This window comes from Alosa pseudoharengus, unplaced genomic scaffold (assembly GCF_046254945.1).
Source record: "Alosa pseudoharengus isolate Yale_2024_CS ecotype anadromous, Long Island Sound unplaced genomic scaffold, YU_APseudo_1.1 YU_APseudo_1.1_scf_4, whole genome shotgun sequence".
In the NCBI taxonomy this organism is placed as follows: domain Eukaryota; kingdom Metazoa; phylum Chordata; class Actinopteri; order Clupeiformes; family Clupeidae; genus Alosa; species Alosa pseudoharengus.
The window spans coordinates 36,904,427-36,924,809 of NW_027468774.1; the positions used below are offsets into that span (position 1 = coordinate 36,904,427).

The 20,383-nt window shown below is 44.3% G+C and overlaps 1 protein-coding gene across 2 annotated transcripts in view; it reads right to left on the minus strand.

Annotated features, from left to right (window-relative positions):
- Nucleotides 1–376: 376 nt before the first annotated feature.
- Nucleotides 377–20,383, minus strand: part of llgl1 (LLGL scribble cell polarity complex component 1) — a 40,280-nt gene continuing 20,273 nt past the window's right edge. Inside the window, exons 6-23 of one of the 2 annotated variants that reach the window (XM_076266139.1) lie at nucleotides 17,640–17,802; nucleotides 16,952–17,087; nucleotides 16,466–16,520; nucleotides 16,179–16,333; nucleotides 15,698–15,918; nucleotides 14,767–14,834; nucleotides 14,201–14,354; nucleotides 12,998–13,102; nucleotides 12,419–12,711; nucleotides 11,630–11,783; nucleotides 10,818–10,956; nucleotides 7,376–7,659; nucleotides 6,476–6,740; nucleotides 6,133–6,247; nucleotides 5,357–5,442; nucleotides 3,529–3,652; nucleotides 3,306–3,423; nucleotides 377–2,041 (exon numbers count right to left, since the gene is read on the minus strand). In XM_076266139.1, coding sequence (XP_076122254.1) covers nucleotides 3,345–3,423; nucleotides 3,529–3,652; nucleotides 5,357–5,442; nucleotides 6,133–6,247; nucleotides 6,476–6,740; nucleotides 7,376–7,659; nucleotides 10,818–10,956; nucleotides 11,630–11,783; nucleotides 12,419–12,711; nucleotides 12,998–13,102; nucleotides 14,201–14,354; nucleotides 14,767–14,834; nucleotides 15,698–15,918; nucleotides 16,179–16,333; nucleotides 16,466–16,520; nucleotides 16,952–17,087; nucleotides 17,640–17,802 — 2,596 coding nt within the window. In that variant the 3' untranslated portion in view covers nucleotides 377–2,041; nucleotides 3,306–3,344. Of the gene's footprint in view, nucleotides 2,042–3,305; nucleotides 3,424–3,512; nucleotides 3,653–5,356; nucleotides 5,443–6,132; nucleotides 6,248–6,475; nucleotides 6,741–7,375; nucleotides 7,660–10,817; nucleotides 10,957–11,629; nucleotides 11,784–12,418; nucleotides 12,712–12,997; nucleotides 13,103–14,200; nucleotides 14,355–14,766; nucleotides 14,835–15,697; nucleotides 15,919–16,178; nucleotides 16,334–16,465; nucleotides 16,521–16,951; nucleotides 17,088–17,639; nucleotides 17,803–20,383 lie in introns of those variants that run through there. The other variant, XM_076266140.1, reaches the window with a different exon arrangement.

The following is a 20,383-nucleotide window of genomic DNA, read 5'->3' on the forward strand; positions in this document are numbered from 1 at the left end:
CAATTAACTATAGTGATTAGGGCTTGTCAACTAAACTGGAAATATAAATCTAGTCCAAGTTTAGAGGCTGCTGAAAAAGCTGAAGGTTGTAGTGACCAACACATTTAACTTCCATATTAAGTTTTGTCTGAGAGCCCTCAGATCCTAGTCATTCCGAGGTCTGACTCACCGCTTGGAAGTGACCACTACTGACAAATGCTTTGCTCCAAATGAGATGTTTCAGTCTCAGTCTTCCGAGAAATAAAAACAACTCATGTTAACAAGATCAAAATGAACAAAAATCAGGACAGAAATAACACTCAGATACTTAAGTCAGACATGAGACATTAAGGTCACAGCTTTACTGGATGACTAATAAAATGAGCCAGCAGTTTTAGAGAGTAAATACTTTATTAAACATTCAAGATTCTGTATTAGCATCACTAGGTCTCAAATTAAAACTCTACAAAAAAGAAACAAAATGGAATTTCACAGGATAGATATGCCAGCTTACATGTGTAAATGTTAATTTTTATAAATCAAGGCCAAAATAAACATGTACACAACACAAAAGACTAATGAAACAGTTACATTAGTGAGGTCCCTTTCAACATTTCATGTAATCTTAGATAACAGAAATAATGAGATTTAGAATCCTTCATCTACCGGTTGTGACCATTTAAAAGCTTGTACCTCGCTGAACAACGCAAGTTCCCATGATCGGTATCTTTACCATCTAGTGGTCAACTAGATACAGTTTCCACCCTTAAATGCCATAAAATCATTTAAACATTTCCTTTTTGTTATCCTAGAAGAAAACACTGATGTGGAATAGTTGTATCAAATAATAACAACAGTATAAAAGGTCAAAAGATTACCTATACAATGCAGCCTTTTCATTTTTACTACTCAAAATTTGACTGGGTCTAATCCATATAATCACGACAAACTCCTCTCTCAGGCAACAGACTTCTCTCCACAACACCGTGGAACTGATACCTTCATATTTGCCTTCAAAACAAACACAAATCACCTTATAAAACCATAGTGTTACAAATGCCTAGTTCTCTACATGCCAGTGATATATCTACAAAATATAAAATATCAATTTCATAAGCCATATAAAATAACGCTATAGGATATTGCATCATTCATTATTAGTTCCTTCATATGGTGTTAATACTGTGGCGTGAGGGAGGGGGGTGGGGGAGTACTTGAAAGAGGTGGACACAAGCATTACACCTCCAGATGCAGAGTTCACCTTACAAAACATGGGAGCAAAGTTTTCCTCCTCAATTCTAAGCACCACTCTCGCCTTCATCAACACATTTCACAGTTAACTGCCAGAATTATTTTACAATGGCAATATGGTAATATGAAAACATACAAAAGAAAAAGAAAAGCTCAACTCAACCATTTTGATCAAACCCACAGGGTCCATAACCACAGCCCTCTGATGGCTGTCCGAATGCGGTCAGACACCATCGCAGTTACCACAGAGATGAAAAAAAAAGAAGAAAGAAAATCCTCGGAGAGCTGTCTTATCAAGATGGCTGAGGGTAAACAATTCATTCAGGCCACAGTTCATTTCCTTGTGAAAGCACAGCATAGGGGGGAGCAGACAGGCTTGGGGATCGCTGCTACCCGGGAGGAAGGAATGTTCAAAAGCAAACAAGAATCAAATTCAGAATGGGTGGTCAGTGCAGGCCTCCTGACTAGTCGCCGTTACCTGGGCTTTTTAATCCTTGTGCAGTTATTGGTGTAGTCCGTCACGTCTCGACCAACTGTAACATAGTGGTTTTTTAGTCTTTTTGCTTTAAGGGGAGATGAGATGGGGAAAGACAAGCTGGGGGAAGTGGGGGAGAGGGGTGGTGGACAGTGTTTTGGCACGAGGGAGGGTGCGACATCCATCTGCATTCTCACGCTCCCTTGTAGACACGTATCTGGTGCAACTTCAGATTAGGAGTCTTTCGGGTTTTCTTTCCTTCTTTTTTCTTCAGACAAGCTCCAATTCAGAATATTGCTGAAAACATCGAGGTCGGTCCCTCCCAAAAAATGATCCCTACAAAACAAGAGTCTTCATTAAATCTTAATTTGGGGCTTTATAACACAGATTACATCATTACAGGCGCCTGTCTGAAATTACACAAGAGTCAAGCTGACCTCAAAACGATGCTAATAAATGTGCAGGTAATTACAATATCAGGCCACCAGGGGGAACTCATCAGAGAATTACAGCCACAGAAGAAACAAAAAACCTCCAAGATTTCTCCATCCAGAGTTTAGATGTTCAGGCAGGCACACATGCACACGGTTGCGCACACGCACGCACACGCACACACACGCACACACACACACACACACAGATTTGTGATGAAAGACAGGGGCAGGTAGGAGAGTGGCAGTGAATAAAGGGAAAGGTGAGGAGGCGGAACAGCAGACACAGATGCCCTTCTCTCACCCCACACGCCAAGACTGGAATGTTGGCCTTGTCAGGCGTCCGTTAGAAGTTATACATCCCACCTCCTCTGACAAGTACAACAGAGACGACTAGTGTGTGTGTGTGTGACGGAGAGAGACACCCTCACCTCTAAATGGAGCCTAGATTATGTATTTTATAGTAAGGAAAACTAAAAAACATAACCAAGAAAAAGGAAGGAAGGAAAGGAAAATAAGAAAAACAACCTCTAATAGTCCTCCACACATTCTGCGTGAGAGAGAGAGAGAGCTGGCCCTCATAACAAAAACACCAACCTCCAACCTCCTCCACACACGCAAAACCAGCAAGCCACACACTAATGTCTACATTTTCACATGAATCACCCCGATTCCTCGGCTCCGAGGGAGTTTCCTGACCGAGTCATCACCATCTTTCTGAAATCTCACAGCCAAGCTTTGCCTGCACCTCAGCAGCCCCCTCCTCTCCTCCCATCCCCCAGCCCTGACGTCTGTCCACAGAGGAGCTAGCTTCCACACTCTCACATCCAGACATACACCCACCTCAGAAGGAATCTTAATGGCTAAGGCTTGGCACTAACTGCTAAAGGCAGTACAGCTGTAGCAGACTGATGGTGATGGTAGACTATGTGAAATCATGGATCTTGTCACACAAAATATATATTCATTCAAGCACTTTCAACAACTCATGGTGTGTTTATGTCCATTTACAAAAACGTTGAAAGGCTTTGGTTTATGCTTCTCGAATTAAAAAAATTAAAAACTTCCAATGCTTCCGTAGGGAGCCCTGAGAGAGCCAGCCATGGATGGCCAGACCGGCTCAGGCCGAGTGGCCTTCAGCTGGTCAGGTCTGGGGGTCTGAGACTCACCAAGGGCTTCCCTCCCTCCCTCCCTCCCTCCCTCGCCGCTCAGTTGATGAGGATTCCAGGAAGCCGGGCGTCCTCCTCGGTGATATTTCTCCGGTTGTTCTCGGCCTCGTCCACGGTCCTACGACAAGCACAAACACAGCAAGTTAAAAAAAAAAAAAATAGAAGAAAGCTTGCCAAGGTGAAACCAACCAATCGGGAGCCCTTAACTGAGAGGAGGCCTTACACAAGGAAGTCCTTCACATCCTCCACAGTGAGTTCTCCGGTGGTGTCGAGGGTGATGTCAGCACTGCTGTTGGGGGAATCCAACGTTGTCGAGTGTAGAGCATTCTGCAGTTCATCGACCATACCTGAGGGAGAGAGAGTGTGTATGTATGTATATGTATACACACACACACATATGCATGTAGGGTCACTTGGACAAAAAAGCCAGTAAAAACATCACACTTAAACATCTACACTTTTCAAACTAGGCAATAACTCCCAAAACCATTGTAATTAAACAGTGGTCATTCTCCCTCTAAAAGTCACGAATGTATCTGTTACATAACTTACCACATCGACAGACACAATACACAAGACATTACAACCCTAAATAGCCCATATTAGGCCATCCTTAAAAATATTTTTGTTTGCAGTAACCCGACCGACCCTGTCAATTTAGAACCGACCCAAATATTTTTTTTTTCCCCTTTTAGTCCGACCGACTTGCCGGTTGTAAACTTGCGTTAATACCGACCGATTGTTTTTTTTTTACTCTAAACAACCAATACAAATGCAATAAAATAATATTTATTTTAGTAGGCCCAAGTATTGTGAATATAAATTGCCTACATGCAAACGTGGCTCACTTAAATAAAACCCTGTGGCGTCATCTCTACACCATTGGTTTTACGCATGTCACACTATGGCCTACGCTTCGTTTCATTCACACAAACTGATAACGCTTTTACTTGGCACGAAGTTCTGGAAGAACTGTGGCCAGATCTTTTCTCATCCCTTCTCCCCCTAGTCTAACGGTGACCGTGTCGGAGTATTGAAATTGGTTGTGGTCTATTCAGCATTTCTCAAAATATGGGTCCGCAACATGGAGACTGCTGGTCCGCGGAGTCGTGGAGTGAAATTAGGCCCGGTGCTTCATCTGATAATTTGCTGCGCAGTTGATCAAGAAACCGCGGATCGACGAAAAAAGAAAACAAACGTTTCTGCTATCGATGTCATTAAACATGGAGCCCTACAATTAAGTGGTGGTATGAGCATTCATTCAATGCGCGTCTGCGCGAGAGAAACTGAAACTAATCGATAACGTTGGTATCAAAGCTCCGCTTCAACCTGTTGGAAGGCTATTTATTTAACGAAACTTAATAGAACGACGTTGTTTTTTGGAACTTCCTTAGAAACAGAGCAGAGACTGTATAATACACTGTATAGCATTGAGTATTGTATAGTCAAATTTCAATATAACGTGGCCAAGAGCTATTGTAGCCTTTCCCTTTCTGGGTACATGTAGATGAGCCCTATGACCCCAAAGTCTGCCATGACCGGGCCTCAGGTCAAAGAAGTTTGAGAAAGGCTGGTCTATATAACCTGCATCAGAATGAGGTTTGCAAAGGTGCGCCTGAAGGCACGGGTTGAAGACCCAGTCAGTTACGTCACGATATGCACATTTGTGTAAATTCATTCTTACATAATCACCATGACCAAAATTGTACTTTTTTTTTTACTTTGAATCTTGGAAAAAAAAATATTGACCTACCTACCGACCCATTTTTATTTTTTTTTGGCTGTTACTGCAAACAAAAATATTTTTAAGGATGGCCTTATTTGGTCAAATTTCCCATCATTAACCCAGAAAATAAATGATATCCAATTGCTGGTATTTTAAGAGTCTGTTTTATAGTAGTCTTAAAGCCATTTCCCTTGCCGTTTCTATGGTTACCACACGGGCAGCTTTCATTGATTAATACACAAGATCACAAGAGAGCAGAGTGAAGGAAAAAACAAAGGAATGAAAGAAAAACTTTTTTTTTTCTTCTTCATTCTGTGAGCTGTACCTTCGGCCTCTGCTACGGACTTGTGCTCTCCAGTGGTCTGCTTCTTATGAGTGCCGTTCGCGTGAGGTTGGGCTGTTGTGCCGTCACTGCAAATATCCCACAAATGACGAGCCACATTATTACCCAAAGAAGAAAGAAGTCGGAGAGAGTCATGGCTTTACACACCACTGTGGAGTACTGGTGGTTAAAAACCATAGGGTTAAGAGGGCCAAAAAGAGACCCAAAAAGAAATAACACAAGAAGCAGGGCAGATGTTCTTCATAACATTCAGAAACTGCCCAGAGTAAATTAAACCCTATTGCTACAGCACACACACATAATACCAGTGGCAACATCTTAATGAATAATACATTAATTTATTTAAATGATTTACCCTATAACACAATTTACTTTGACATCAAAATATGGTAATATTTATTTATTATTTAATGAAAGACTTTGTAAATCAACTTTGGATGACATTAAAATGTTTCTGTAATTGCAGAGTCTATCCACAAACTCCTGCTATTCGTGAACGAACAGACCATTAGCTATCTAGCACTTGCTTCACTGTTCTAATAACATCATGCAATTAACTGACAGCCTGATAGTGAGCCATTATCCTTGAGTCTTTGGGAGAAATTGCATCAGGTTGCATCCAGTGGCATTAACGGTATAATTACCCAGACAGATTTGAAGGCATTATGCCTCCCTCCCTCCCTCCTCCACCCAGCCAAGCCCACACTTGTGTAACTATAACTGGGTGTTGAGGCCGAGCGGACGGTCTAGTCCTTTACCTGTGGGCGGTGGGGTCGTGCGGTCGGTCCACCTCCACCTGACACAGAGGTTCCGTGATCACGCGTGCAGACAATGAGAAACGCTCATACTCCGAGGGCGAGATCAGGTAGAATCCTAAACACACACACACACACACACACACACAAAACTGTAATTTACATGCCTTGCAAACACTGCATGTTATGCATACACCTGCATGAAAAAAAGGCCAGACCGTAAAGTATCACTTACTGCTTTTACAAATACGAGTACAGGTGCCAATTAGTGGCAGCACCAGTCCAAATGCAGTGAATGAAACACTAAATGTTATTGCTGCTGTCGCAAGTGAGCAGCTCTCCTTACCCTGGCCGGTCTTGGTGAAGACACAGGAGGCAATGCCGCTGATGTCCTCCTTGCGGATGCAGTCGTAGCGCACCTGTGGCCGTAACGCCGGCACGTTGAACACGTGGATGTCGCCCAGGTTGGTCAGGCACACCAGGCCATTCTCCGAGTAGTCGTCCGACGCTGTGCTGGCGAAGTTGGACAGCGCCACCTTCCTCACTCGGCATCCCTCGTGTGCGGTCAGCTTGAACTTGGTCTTGGCACTCACCTTGGGCAGCATGAACACCTGAAAGCCATTAGGCAGACACACAAAAACAAAACATGTGAACTGCAACTTTCAAACATTAAACATTGGACCAGCAGACAAATCCCTTCAATGTACTTAGTCATCGCTACTTTAAACTATAATTACTGATAAGTAAATAGCAATTAAACCCTTTCAAATAATAACACTCGGCCAAATTAAATAATAAAGGTTCCAGGTTTACAGACGCTGTAAATTAATACCAGCTGACAGGAATGCAACAGCTCATTTATGATATACGGACTGGAGAATGTCTGCTAACAACACGTTCTTTGGAAAGCCAATATTTACTTACACACACACACACACACACACACACACACACACACACAAATTTACACATCTGAAAAAAAAAAAAACACTGACTAAGAGGGAGGCTACAACAGGCACATAACTGAAATGTTGCGTCTGCTGCAACAATTAGCTTCCACTATAATCAATGGAACTGGCTACACCAGATGTGATAGTGGCGTGTACGTTTGGAAAACATTAGACCAGTCTTCTAAAATTATTTTTACACTATATGAACGGAGCATTTCAGTTGCAACCCGGTGTAGCCTGGGTGTTAGATTAACCTGCATTACCTTGGCCACTAAGGCCATGAGGGCTTTGCTCACCTTGAACTGTTCCTCTGAGGCGATAAGCACAGAGTGACTGCCCTGCATGTCCGGGGCCTTGGCCAGGTCCCTGGAGACCTCGTAGGGCTCGGGCAGTGGGTTCCCTCGGCCGTCCAGCACGGCGATGGAGACCACGGGCGCCCGGTGCATCAGCTGGATCTCCTTGCCCAGCAGGGCCTCCACGCTCTGCTCGGAGAAGCGCTCCTGTGGGGGAACGTCCAGCGCGTATGCGTACACTGAGCCCGAGTTGGTGCCAGCCCACATGGTCGGGCCATGATGGGTCCCTGTGGTAGGAAACACAAGGGGACAAATAAACTGTAGCTGTAAGTCCCTTTGGATAAACGCGTCTGCCAAATGAATACATGTAAATGTAAATAAACAAACAGACAAAAAAAAATAATTTCAGAGTGTAGGTTCCAGGACATCTATAAAAACGAAACACAGAGCAGAAATCTTCAAGCCTCAAGAGCCAAAAGGAGACTGAGAATTGTGAAAAATGTGCGTGCACGCACACACACACACTCTAAAATGGAATAAATAACACATGTTTGAGTAAACTCAAGCCAAGTCTTCTCTCTTCCCTGCATCTCTTTCTCTCACACACCCACACCTGTTATGCTCTGAGAACCTCATTCTTAGGAAACGCGCAGGACATCATTGTTTCTGCTCCAATTTCTACACTTGATTGGCTGCTGGACTCTCTAAATATTTAACCAGAAACCAGAGTACTGACATACAAGATCACACATTTAAGCACTGCAACTAACTCTCATATCCTATATAAACAGTATGTCTGATTCGGTTTCACTCCCAACCTCTTACACACACACACACACACACACACACACACACACACACAGACACACACACACACACACACACACACACACACAGGAAGAGTGGATTGAGAGAGGAATGGACTGCCGAAGGACGGGAGTGACCGCTCCCAACCCCTCCATCTGTGAAGAGTGAGGCAGGCGGTCAGGCGGCTTTACGCAGCTCTGTGTAGCGGTGAGCTCCTCCAGCAGCACAGCCCCGAGGCCCTGCTCCACCACGGCCAGTACAGCTGTTTCCAGACGGCCTGCATGCCGACCCCTGCCCAACCCAGCCCCCGAGCTCGGACTCAGGGGAGGGCCGCGGCTCAACGCAACATAAGCCTCTTCACACCCACACGCCCCCCCCCCCCCCCCCCCCGCCACACACACACACACACACACATACCCGGGCCTGGCCTCCCTGAGCGCCTCTTTTGGGGCGCACCTCCAGATTTACTGTCCACCGCAACAATGCAGCATTGTTCACTTCTGGAGTCCCAGTGGACACAAGCCTAAATCTCCTGATGCAATGGGACGCTTTAGAAGGGAGCCTCCTTCTCTCTAGTGTTTGATTTAAAGATGAGTGGTTCTCCGCAGATGTTTCTGTAGACAAATACAATTTCCATACGAGACTTGTACTCTGTAAACTCAAACACTGTTGTCATGGAAATGGACAGGGCCCTCTCAAAACTTCCTGAATGGTTTCAATGGCCGACCAGAATAGATTGTCTTGAGTGCTATGATACAGAATGTTTAATAATGTCTAGGCTATTTTTAAGCCAGAACATGCCGCTAAACCTAGCGTGTGATTACAGATAGTACTCACAGATAGTTCTTCAAACTTTAGGTTCCTTTATGTGATATCAAACCTACCCAATATAGACATTACTGTGCCTTCCTGAAGAAACTAGTTGCACTTAATTTAAGTGTAGAAATCTAGTCCAAATAAATAACTTTTTGTTTAACTACTCGATACATCTTTTGATTGCTGACTGCCCCTCACTGCATAAATGTCATTCTAAACAATGGAGTTCAATTTGCTAAAGAATGTTTCATTATGAAACTGTAAAGGAAATGTTTATTTCATGAAATGTTCATTTCAACTTCAAAGACAGAATGATGACCTAAAGTTTCCAAAACAAAAAGGCCATTCAATCTGCTAGTGGATACTCTCCATCTCCAAGTGATGATGTACATTTCCAGTGAAAAGCTAAAAATTACAGGGTTCACATCTGTTTATTATCAGTAATTTGACCCTACCCCGACAAGAGTAGAATATGTGATTACATTAGAACGCTACAACGATTCCTCTGACCCTTGAAAATAGTCCTTCACTGAGTCAATTTCTCTAGGTGTTTTTTATTCCCGTTTCAGTTCCTGTGCGAAAATGTCAAGAAGCCATGCGATTCTATGCAAAAAATTTTTACTACGGTTGGATTTCAAGAATGAGGGAACACTTATTAACTAATGTATTATCTACACAACTACATAAAAGAATAAAGCACAGCCACATAAAGAACGGGTATGAAGCACACCTCTCTGAATCTTTTTTCCTTAAAAAGTTTGGAAAACTTGGGAGACTGAGTTTGTAAACGTCTCCACACAGCTATAGAAGTCAACCACAGCCTTGACTACCTTCCTGCAATTGCCTCGACCAGCTGACACTGGAACTGGCCAGAGCAGTCAAGGCCCACCGACAAGCAACCAAGGCGTCTAATGAGAAACTGAAAGGGGTGTCAAATACATGTGTTCAGCTGCGGAGCCAAAGCAGAGACCTGACACTCCTCAGCCACATCCATATGACTCACGCCTCACAAGGGGGGAGGAGAGGTGAGGGAGAGAGAGGGGGGACAAACAGAACCACATGTGAAGTGGAATGGCTGTGTGCACAAATATAAAAATGGTTAACTTTTTCGTAAAGGTAAATGCTCCTCGGAGAACCGTAAAACTTTTATAGGTCTAACATACCAAAGATAAACCCTACACTCGCTCCATATGAGAAATAAAAACACATAACACAGCATACCACGGAAACGACCAGAGTACCACAGAAACGTTTGTTAATGCATACAACAGCCCCCCGCTCGCTAGTCAGCAGAGTGTGGATTTGCTTACACTCTGCATTTGGAGAAGCCCGTGCAGGCTTGGTGCCTTCAGCCAGGATGTTTGTACTGGTGTAATGCGCTTATAGAGAAGTCTGCCAGAACGTCAGCAGAGTTTGTGTGTATGCCTAAAGGTCTAAAAACAAATCAGTTTTTTACATTTCCTGAAACACATCTCTTGAGGCAAGAAGGATAAGCTGTCTGAAATGTTCGGGCTAAACTTCTTTAAAACCTTCCTTTTCAACTATGATGAGAAAATGAACAATGTATATAGGAATTATATACAATTTATAGGAGTGTAAGACTCTTTTTTTCATATGCTCAAAATCATGATGAAAGGTTTGTAAAAACGGGAATTTAGACAAATACAAAAAGAGAAATGTGAATAAATCTGTGTTCTGTGACCTTTAGTCATCCTTAGTGCTCTACTCACGTGTGAGTGTAGTGAAGTGGTTTGGTAAGGCGGTGGCCATGTCTTACCGTCTCTGAGGTATGTGGTTCAGTGAGGCGGTGGTCATGTCTTACCGTCTCTGAGGTATGTGTCGGCGAAGCAAAGGCAGCGCACCACCCCCGAAAGCGAGTCGTCAGCGGAGCGGGGCTCTATCCTCCTCTGCACGGGGGCCACCTCGTCCTGCTCCGCCAGGTGGGCGTTCGCCTCCTGGACCTGAGGGCAGAGGACAGGCAGGGGGTACTCAGTCCAGCTCAGAGGGATTACTGTACATTAGGACACCCCTTACATAAGGGGACCACCAGGATGGCAACAGACAACTCAATCATTAACTTATATAAATGTATGAAAACAAACAGAAATAACAAAACTATAAAAAAAAATAATCTAAAAAACCTGGTTCACAAAAAGTATTGACCCTGGCTTCCTAAATTAACTGATGCCATTAGAATGCCTTTGGTACATTTCTTTGGCAATGTACTCTCACACTGTACACGGTACACTGGTTCCCATAGCTCTTCAAGTTCAAATCCATCTGTGTAATTGCAAAAGCTGTGCTAGCAAGTCTCCACTGAATATTTTTTGCCAGACATATTGGAAGAAAATCCCCGAGAACTGGCTGCCCAATCTCCACTAGTGTAATTCAACAACTGGGGGGTAGATTTATTCACTACTGAGGCAAATCACAATACGGATGCATTTCTGTTGAAAATTCAATTCTGACAAGTTGCCACCGCAGCCTTCCCAGAATAGCTCCTTGTTGATGCAGAAATCACAAACAAAATGGCTACCCCCAAACCACAAAGAAAACCAAGCTCAGATGAAAGCCTGCATTTAAGAGAATATTTGTTAAACACTTCTGATTTATTGTCTGTTGCTAAAAACTCACTTTACTGGTGGGACTGTTGACAACTACCCGCTTCTTCCCAGAGACTCTGCTCTTCCGGATCCTTCTGAAAGACTGACGCAACGACTTCTTCAGAGACTTGACCCGGGAGAGTGGCCCCTCCATGGCCAGGGAGTCGTTAGGGTGCAGCGTGCATCTGGAACAAATACAAAACGATGCTCCAAAAAGTTCCACGTTTGTACGGAATGTACTAAACAAAACGCCACGTGTTTCACGGTGTTGCATTAATGTTAATGATAGCCACTGAGATGTTTGATACACAGTGCCAAGGGATGGAGAGAGGAAGGATTAAATGCCAATGTCCAACCAAACCAAATCAAACCAAATCAATTTCACTGGATTCATAGAAGAAAAATGAACTGGCTTCTTTTGCATGGGGTACTGGGCAATTATTGAAACATGATGAATTGACTCATGACAAAACAGAAGAAAAGAAAGAAAACAGGAGAGATGTAGTAAAAAAAACCCCAAAGAACTTCTTCCTTTTTCACCTCTGCCAAGTAGGCCGAATTAAAATCTCTCACTCACTCCCTCACTCTTAAACATTCTCCCTCGACAAACACTTAAACACAATCCACACACACACACACACACACACACACACACACACACACACACACACACACACACACACACACACACACACACACACACACACACACACACACACACACACACACACACACACACACACACACACACACACACAAACACACAAACACACACACACACACACACACAAGTTTGTTGGCGGAGGCCCTCTGGCGTTACCTTGCCAACACGGGGCTGCGGCGGTGGTAGTCGAAGAGTCCGAAACCGTGGCTGGTGCCAAAGGCAATGAGGTTCCACTCGGCATGTAGCGTTACCGCGGTGACGGCGGCGGGGGGCATGCACTGCACCAGGACGACGGGCTGGAACCCGGGGGCAAACAGCACAGAGCCGGACTTGGGCGGCAGGCGGTCGTGTCCCTTCCACGTGAAGCCCTCCCGGTCCTGGAGCAGGTCCATCGTAGCCGCGTCGATCATATGATCAGACTTCTCATCGCTCAGATACATCACAACCACCTGGCCATAGGAGTAGAAAGGGGAGGGGGAAGTAGGAGAGACTGAGTGCAGTGCACTAGATCACTAAGTAGGCATCAATCAAGTAGGCATCAATCATTACAAAACAAGTCCACATTATTAGTCAGTAATACGACTAACATAGATGTTAGAATAATTGTACAATAACAACTAAATAAAGACAAAACATTCTCAAACATATTCCTTAAACCTGCACAAAGCATAGTTTTACATTTCTAAAACAGTATATAGTGTATGAAAGACAGTTGATAGAAGTTTAAGAACATACCTGTCCAGCAGTTCCAGCTACCACTAGTTTGCCACTGTATTTACATAAGCAGATCTTCTGAATACCCAACCTGGGGTCATCACTGTAGGGGTCAAAACAGCCCACCTGAGAGCACACACAGAGAGGTCTCAGCATAGATCACATACCATCCTCACACATACCTTTACACTGCCTTACAGGCACATTGCATACCCCCTACTGATATGCACAGATGTGCACCACAGACAGAGCACAACCATAACATTCTAGAATCATCTCCAGGCCTTTTCTAGTGTCTGGTACTAGTTTATGCAACCATTTCCTCCAGTAACACATATGCCACTCCACCCTACATCTTAACATGCGCACACACACACACACACACACACACACACAATAATGGGAGGAGACCGGAAGGCCTGGGTCATTAAGCTCTAAACACAACATCAGTGCCATCCTGAGCTGGAATGTGCTGCATCGTCTGCAGAGAGACCTGCGAGTGCAGTTTCACCAACCAGCCACTCAGACAGCCAGCCAGCCAGCCTGCTTTTAATTAGGGGAGACAGGGAGGGGGAGGGGGGCAGGGAAAAATGTGAGTGTGAATCCCATATGCTGCGTGAGGCATACAAGACTGCTAGAGAAGGCCACTGCTTTAAGTGAGGAAGGAGAAGGGAGAGGTCGATTTAAAAAGCGCTAGGACACCTCTGGAACAAACAAGCCATGTGTATACATCACAAAAGCCAAAAAGGACATCCAGCAGGTAGCTCGACTGAAAAAGGGTGTTATGTGTGAAGGTTACTCGATGTGGGTAAAGAATTGTCACGAACAGAAAATGAATGTGCACAGGAAGGAGTATCAAAAATGATGCAGTTAAAGCCCCTATTTATATCCATTTTTCTGGGCTGCAGGCAAGACCTGAATTCAAATGATTCCTTCCGCAGCCTCCGCTGGAAATTGGGAGCTAATTTAAGCCAAAACTGCTGGTCATGCTGATAAAAACCAAATACATAAACAAAATCTTCCAAAATCCTTCCAACTAACATTGATGAAAGAGTAGGTCAGAGATTTCTGCCCAGGTTGTTTCTATAGCCAGAGGTGGATTTGAACACTGGACTAGGGTTGCACGATTTGGGGAAAATATCTGATTGTGATTTTGTGGTAATTGTGTTGGTTCATATTGCGATTACAATTACAATAATGGTGCAGCCCTACACAAGCTCTTACCTTCCTGAAAGGGGGCCAGTCCTCCTCCCCGGCCTGGGTCAGACTGTCGTTGTGGTCGCAGTCCGTCTGGAAGATGTTGGCCGTGCTCAGCTTGTACAGGGGTTTCAGGGACACACCAGAGGCATCCCAGAAACGCACAGTGCCATCCTCATGACTGAGAACAAGAGGTCGCAATGATTGAAAGCAGTGAGAGGGTGTGTGTGTGTGTGTGTGTGTGTGTGTATGCGTGTGTGTCTACCAAATCCACACACAGACACATTATGGGAAGTGATGACTGGTGACAATATCTTGTTTCGCTCAGCTGAACGGTCAAGCATATTTTTCTCCACTCGCAAACATCAAGCCCTCATGCACACGCGCACACACAATTACACACACACACAGGAGCGCACACATAACGTTCATACAGGCACCCATACACAGACACTTCCTCTCATAGACAAACATCAAGACCTCATACATGTACATGCGTGCGCACATGTACCGTTCATACAGGCACCCATACACAGACAGACACAGACAGACACACACACACACTTCCTCTCAGACAAACATCAAGTGCTCACCCCGTCAGTAGCAGCTCCTTTTGTTTGGGTTCAGGCGCCAAGCTCTTGCCTCCACATATCGGCCAGTTCTAAATATGAGACCAGGGGGGATTCAGTCATTACTGAAGCGTTCAATCCAACAGCATTAGTGAAAATGTTGACAAGCTGCAAATTACCTCGTTGGCATACACCAAACATATGAAACTGGGGTCTCAGAGGAAGCTGGACCATGTTTTATTGACAACATTTCAAGTTTTAATGGATGTTGTTGGGTGGTGGTTCCAAGCAAGCCTTCGGCACCTGACACATGTTTCTGAGACCTAAAGTAAGCCTTCCTGCCAATTTCACAGAGAAGAGTCGGGCGCAGGAGTGTTTCCGCCCCCCCGAGTTCAACCCTGAATTGAACCCCGAAATTGGCCGCACTCACATTGACCAAGGCAAGAAAAAAAAAAGCAATGCAGCAAAACTGGAACTGCAAAAGGGGGAGTGACGCCAAGGCTGTGGGTTCACTTTCCAGAAAGCAGAAATGCTTAACAACTATGTTTTCAGCCTGACTGCTTTCAAGTTCCTCTGGATTAAGGAGGTTGTTGAATGATAACATCATTCCTTTAGTTTTGCTATTGTGAAATCTCCTTTATTTTACCTTTTGGGATCCTACTGAAAGAGACTACAAAACATGGAGGATTGTAAAGAATGGAAGGAAAATAAAGAGAAAAACTTTAAACACAAAATCATTAAATAAATACAAGTTAAAAATGAATCACTTCACTTTCAGAAGTGCCAGTACAGTTGACGATGACTTTACACCTTTGTTGCACTGAACTGAAGGACAAATATATAGTAAAGTCAAAGTGACGTGCTAAGCGCCGCTCCTCTCTGTGGACCACTCTTTTGGGTTGGGTGTGTATGTATGTGTGTGTGTGTGTGTGTGTGTGTGTGTGCGTTTGCGTACCACAGGCGTCTGCTGGGGGCACTGCTGCTGCTGCCCGGCGCTGATGATCCTCTCCCACAGCCGGGTGGGCACGTTCGAGATGTGGTAGGAGCAAGTGATGGCTGACGAGTGGAGAGGGGCCAGGTACGGACAGGGGATCGTCGGCCAGCCGGGGGTCAAGAGGTCAATCACAACCAGCTCCTCTTCCAGGAGGACCACCAGGGCCGTGGGGTCATCAAACTCTGGAAGACCAAACAGCCCACATTACAAAACACAAACTAACAGATAAGGAGAAAATCCATTTGTAAACATTACGGGCTGCCAGGCGGAACTGCAGAGCTGAGTAACAGCTCTAATGTAGAGAGCACACAGGTTAATAGCACAACTTCCTTTATCTGAACCGGGGGGAAAACGCCTCGAACCCTTGCGTGCTGATGTAATGAAGGCCTCCAGTCTCGGTTGAAAGTCTATGTAAACACAGCGATACCGGAGCACTACTCACCCTTTAGGGGATCTGTGCAGTGGATGGTGAAGAAGTCAATGACCCGGGACGTGAAGTCCAGTGTGACGTGCGTGCTGTCCTGCAGGATGGTCAAACAGTGCCGGTCTCCGTAGCTCGCCCGAGGCATGCCTCCGCTGAAGAGCACCAAAGGAGCCCTGTGTGGAGAGACACGGACAAGAAAGAAAAGGAGATACAAGATCACAAACTTTGAAAAAAAAAATAAAGAAAGGCAAACTAAAATTCTGGTCAGACGTTGACTTTTCTTTCTTCATGTCTCTGATACAAACCCCGATTCTGCTGTTCTCCAGAGGATCTTGTTCACAGCTTTACAAGGAAATGGACCTGAATGGGAAAAAAAAGACAAGTTTTGTTTTCTTCCTCCAGAAACAGAGTTTAAAAACAAGGCAACACACTATAGCAAACCAAAACAGTGGCTATTAAACAGGGAAAATCCATGGAAAGCTCCTCCGGTTGGTGTAAACAGCCCATCAGCTAATTGTGAAAAGGCAATTTAAGGTTTATTTGGACTTTTATAAGTCTGGGCTGGAGAAATAGACTTTTTTCACAAGCGAAAGTCACTAGTCTGTACTTTTGGAAGTACATATCCTGTCTCTGGCCCAATTAAACAACCACTTAAACGAGGCTAGAGGACAATAACAATACAATGCCTCAAGGATACATTATCAGAATGATATGGCCTGGCTCAGATAAACGAAAACAGCTCTTGTTATGGCTGGCAGAGAGAGAGAGAGAGAAAAGAGACGGCCTCGCACCGTATGGTATAGTGGACGTGGCTGGCTGACTGGTGCAAGGGGTGCCACTGCTGACTGACCACACCATGTAGCCACCGTCGCTATGGGAACTGACGAAGGAGCTCCCTGTGCGTTCCCACACCAAGCTCTCCAGCTGCTGTAGGGGTCACACAAGACAAACAGTCATCAGCGCGCGCACACACACACACACAGCCTGTGATGAAAAAGGTCTGGCATCTGACAGGACAGACCTTTCAGTTTTAGCTGGATTGACAGCACCGACCTTTCTCTTGTCTCAGTAGCATTTCAGAGAGCTAGTGCTCAGGGGCCAACCAATGAGTGTGTGTGTGAGCTTTTCCTGAAAGGCTGTCAGATTTATCATTTGAATGAATGAAGAGCCCCTACAGATTTCACAATTATGAATTCTTTCTTATCCATGATGGGCTCAGGGTAGGAGAAACTCTACTTCTGGTGAACTGCTGTTCTGACGCTTTTCACTAAAACCATCCTCGGCCTTGAGTGGAAAAAAATAGTATTAGGGGAATTTATTTTCAGTTAAAAAACGCTTTTCCCTTCCCCTCACACTCAACTAGGAGCATGTAAGTCTCTGTCTCTCTGTCAAGTCTCTGTTGGGGGCGTGGGGGGCGGTGTTGGGGTGGCGTGCGTGCGTGCATGAGGTCACAAAAAAACAAACAAAAAAAGTCCCCACCTGCTTTCCCAGGAAGACGTTGTCGGCGTGCCGCGAGTCCATGTCCCACAGGAGCACGAGGCCGCGGCTGTAGCCAATGAGGATCTTGTCCGGCTGCTGAGGATGCTCCTGCAGGGACTCCACAGGGCCCAGCGACTTCCCGTGTTTGTAGTCCTCAGGAACGCTGCAGGGGAGGGGACACCATTACTCACGAGTCCCAGAGATGGAGGATACAAAGCCACAGAATAATAAACAATGGCGTACGAAAAACAATAAACACACTGACCGGCAGAGAACCAAACACAGAGGGGTGCCTTCTAAACAACAACAAAAACAAAAAAAGATAGATAAGGCCTGAATTAACCAGTTAACTATTTTAAAGATAGATAAGAAAGGCCTGAACGAAACAGTTAACTATTTTAAAGATAGATAAGAAAGGCCTGAGTGAACCAGCTACCTAGATATTTTAAAGACAGACCCTTCAAGACGGAATGTTTCACTCACACACATACACTTGGGAGGGGAATAACAACTTTGACTCTCACACACCCTCGATCTCTCTAACACACAAAGCTGTGCATTAACAAACATCTCTACATCTCTTGTGAAGACACAGGCAGCCTGACTGATTCCATCCCTTGCTCTGAAACCCCACGTGGATGCCTGCATCATCAAAAAGCCCATCATCCTCTGATGCGGCAAGCACCAAGGGAGACTTCAAAAGCATCCTGGAGATCACACTCCATCACACACACACACACACACACACACACACGAGAGAGAACTGAGGAGCTGCCAGTGCAGCATCTCAAACAGTGGGACAGATGGGTGATTTGTAAACACCAAGGGATGCCTTCATCTTTGTTTGTAGACTGAAGCTCCTCAGCCCCGTTGAACTTTTCTGAGGAACTTAATGCTATGGTTGCATGCGTCAATGTCAAGGTTAGTGCGACAACTCATCATATCTGTATTCTTAACTAACTGGCTGAAGCCTACATCAGGATAAGGCCTTTGCATCATTGCAGGACTAACAAAAATGCCTTGCTGCACTCCCTCTCACACAGACACTCTCTTGGATATGTCGGTCCATCTTGCTGTGATAGCAGTTGTCCCACACTGAAGAGAATAACACTGCACTAAAAAAAAAAGAGAAAAAAGTTGGGGAGGAAAAATGCATGACATCAGGATTTTCCCTTTTTTTGAGGAGGGGGGGCTTCCATAAAAGTGAGGGTGCACAAGGACAAAGCTGACACAACATGAGCAAATCCTACCAGGCTTGAATTCAAGCTTTAAACCCTGATGACCAATCACAAACCACCCAATGGGATTCCTCTGTGACTGTGGCACAGATTCAACTGGAGGAATGCACACAATAAACCCACAGAGGATGCCATGCACCCATGAAAACAGGAGAGGGGTGTGTGTGTGTGTGTGTGTGTGTGTGTGTGTGTGTGTGTGTGTGTGTGTGTGTGTGTGTGTGTGTGTGTGTGTGTGTGTGTGTAGGCAGAAAAGAGGAGAGACAGAGAAAAAACAGGGACTGGAATCCCGTTGCAGTGGCTTGGCTCAGTATTAGACCCAACAAGCCACAGAGGGACCAGATTTCGCACAAACAATTGCAATCTTAATGGCACAAAGAAAAGACACTCTTGTGAAACATTTCCAAAGACTCTTGGAAAGAAGAAAGATAAAAAGAGGGGGAATAAAAAAAAGTAAAATAAAAAGAGAGTAGCATGACAGACAGTGGTGGCGAAAACGTTCAAGAAAAACAGATGGGTCATTCTACGAAACCGGTGCCTTTTCACTTTGACATTTTTTTTAAAAATCATGTAGGACAAACCATATTTTAAGACATCCACATGATATAAGACATATATGACCTGCATAAAAAAATATTTTCCCACCTCAGGCATAAATCCCTATTAATATTTTCCTTTTTATTGTAGCCCAGGTGTCTTTTTTTTTACCACCCCGTAACAGACAAGATGCGCTCCATTTTAGACATAATGCATACATTGAATTCAGAACATTTCATGTTTTCCTGTCATAAAAATGTCCTTAATTTGATATTAAAAGTTATAGGTTTGTTTTTTAATTGGAGATTTGCAGAATTTAGATTCTAATCTTTAAACTGTGAATTCCACATGCCCATTGGTTGGTGTTTTGAACAATATTGGCTATTTTACTCCCTATTGTCAAATTAAAGCTACATGTGTAAATAGGCCCACTTCATCACACTATGATCAAACATTTATTTATGGGCTATTTCACTCACTCTCTAGTATTTTTTTTTTAAAAACACACATGTTATGGGGTGGTAAGTCATGTTACAGGGTGGTAAATCCTGTTACGGGGTGGTTAATTTTGTTTGTTTCCATAATTTAACAATAATTTGATTAGTTCTGGACATATGTGTGAACTGTTAATGTCGTAATAAGTCAAGATCCAAAGTATATATAAACATATTTATTGATATGAAGTTCAAAATGCATGTTATGTCATGTAATACTGGGTACATTCAACATGGATAGATTTCAGAAGATTGAGTACATTCATTTTGAAATATGATCATAAAATTGAGTACATTGAAAAAGATAAAGTACTCTCAGGAGGGGTGTCAAAAGCCTTCATTCTAGCCTTCGCCTACCCTGGAAATCCAGAGTTCTCGCAAGAGCACAATGGAATTGTCTCTGCGAGGCACTCTGGCAATGAGCAATGATGCACGTTACTTTTTCCCCTTGCATCCCGTAGAACCAATCAAATCGTAT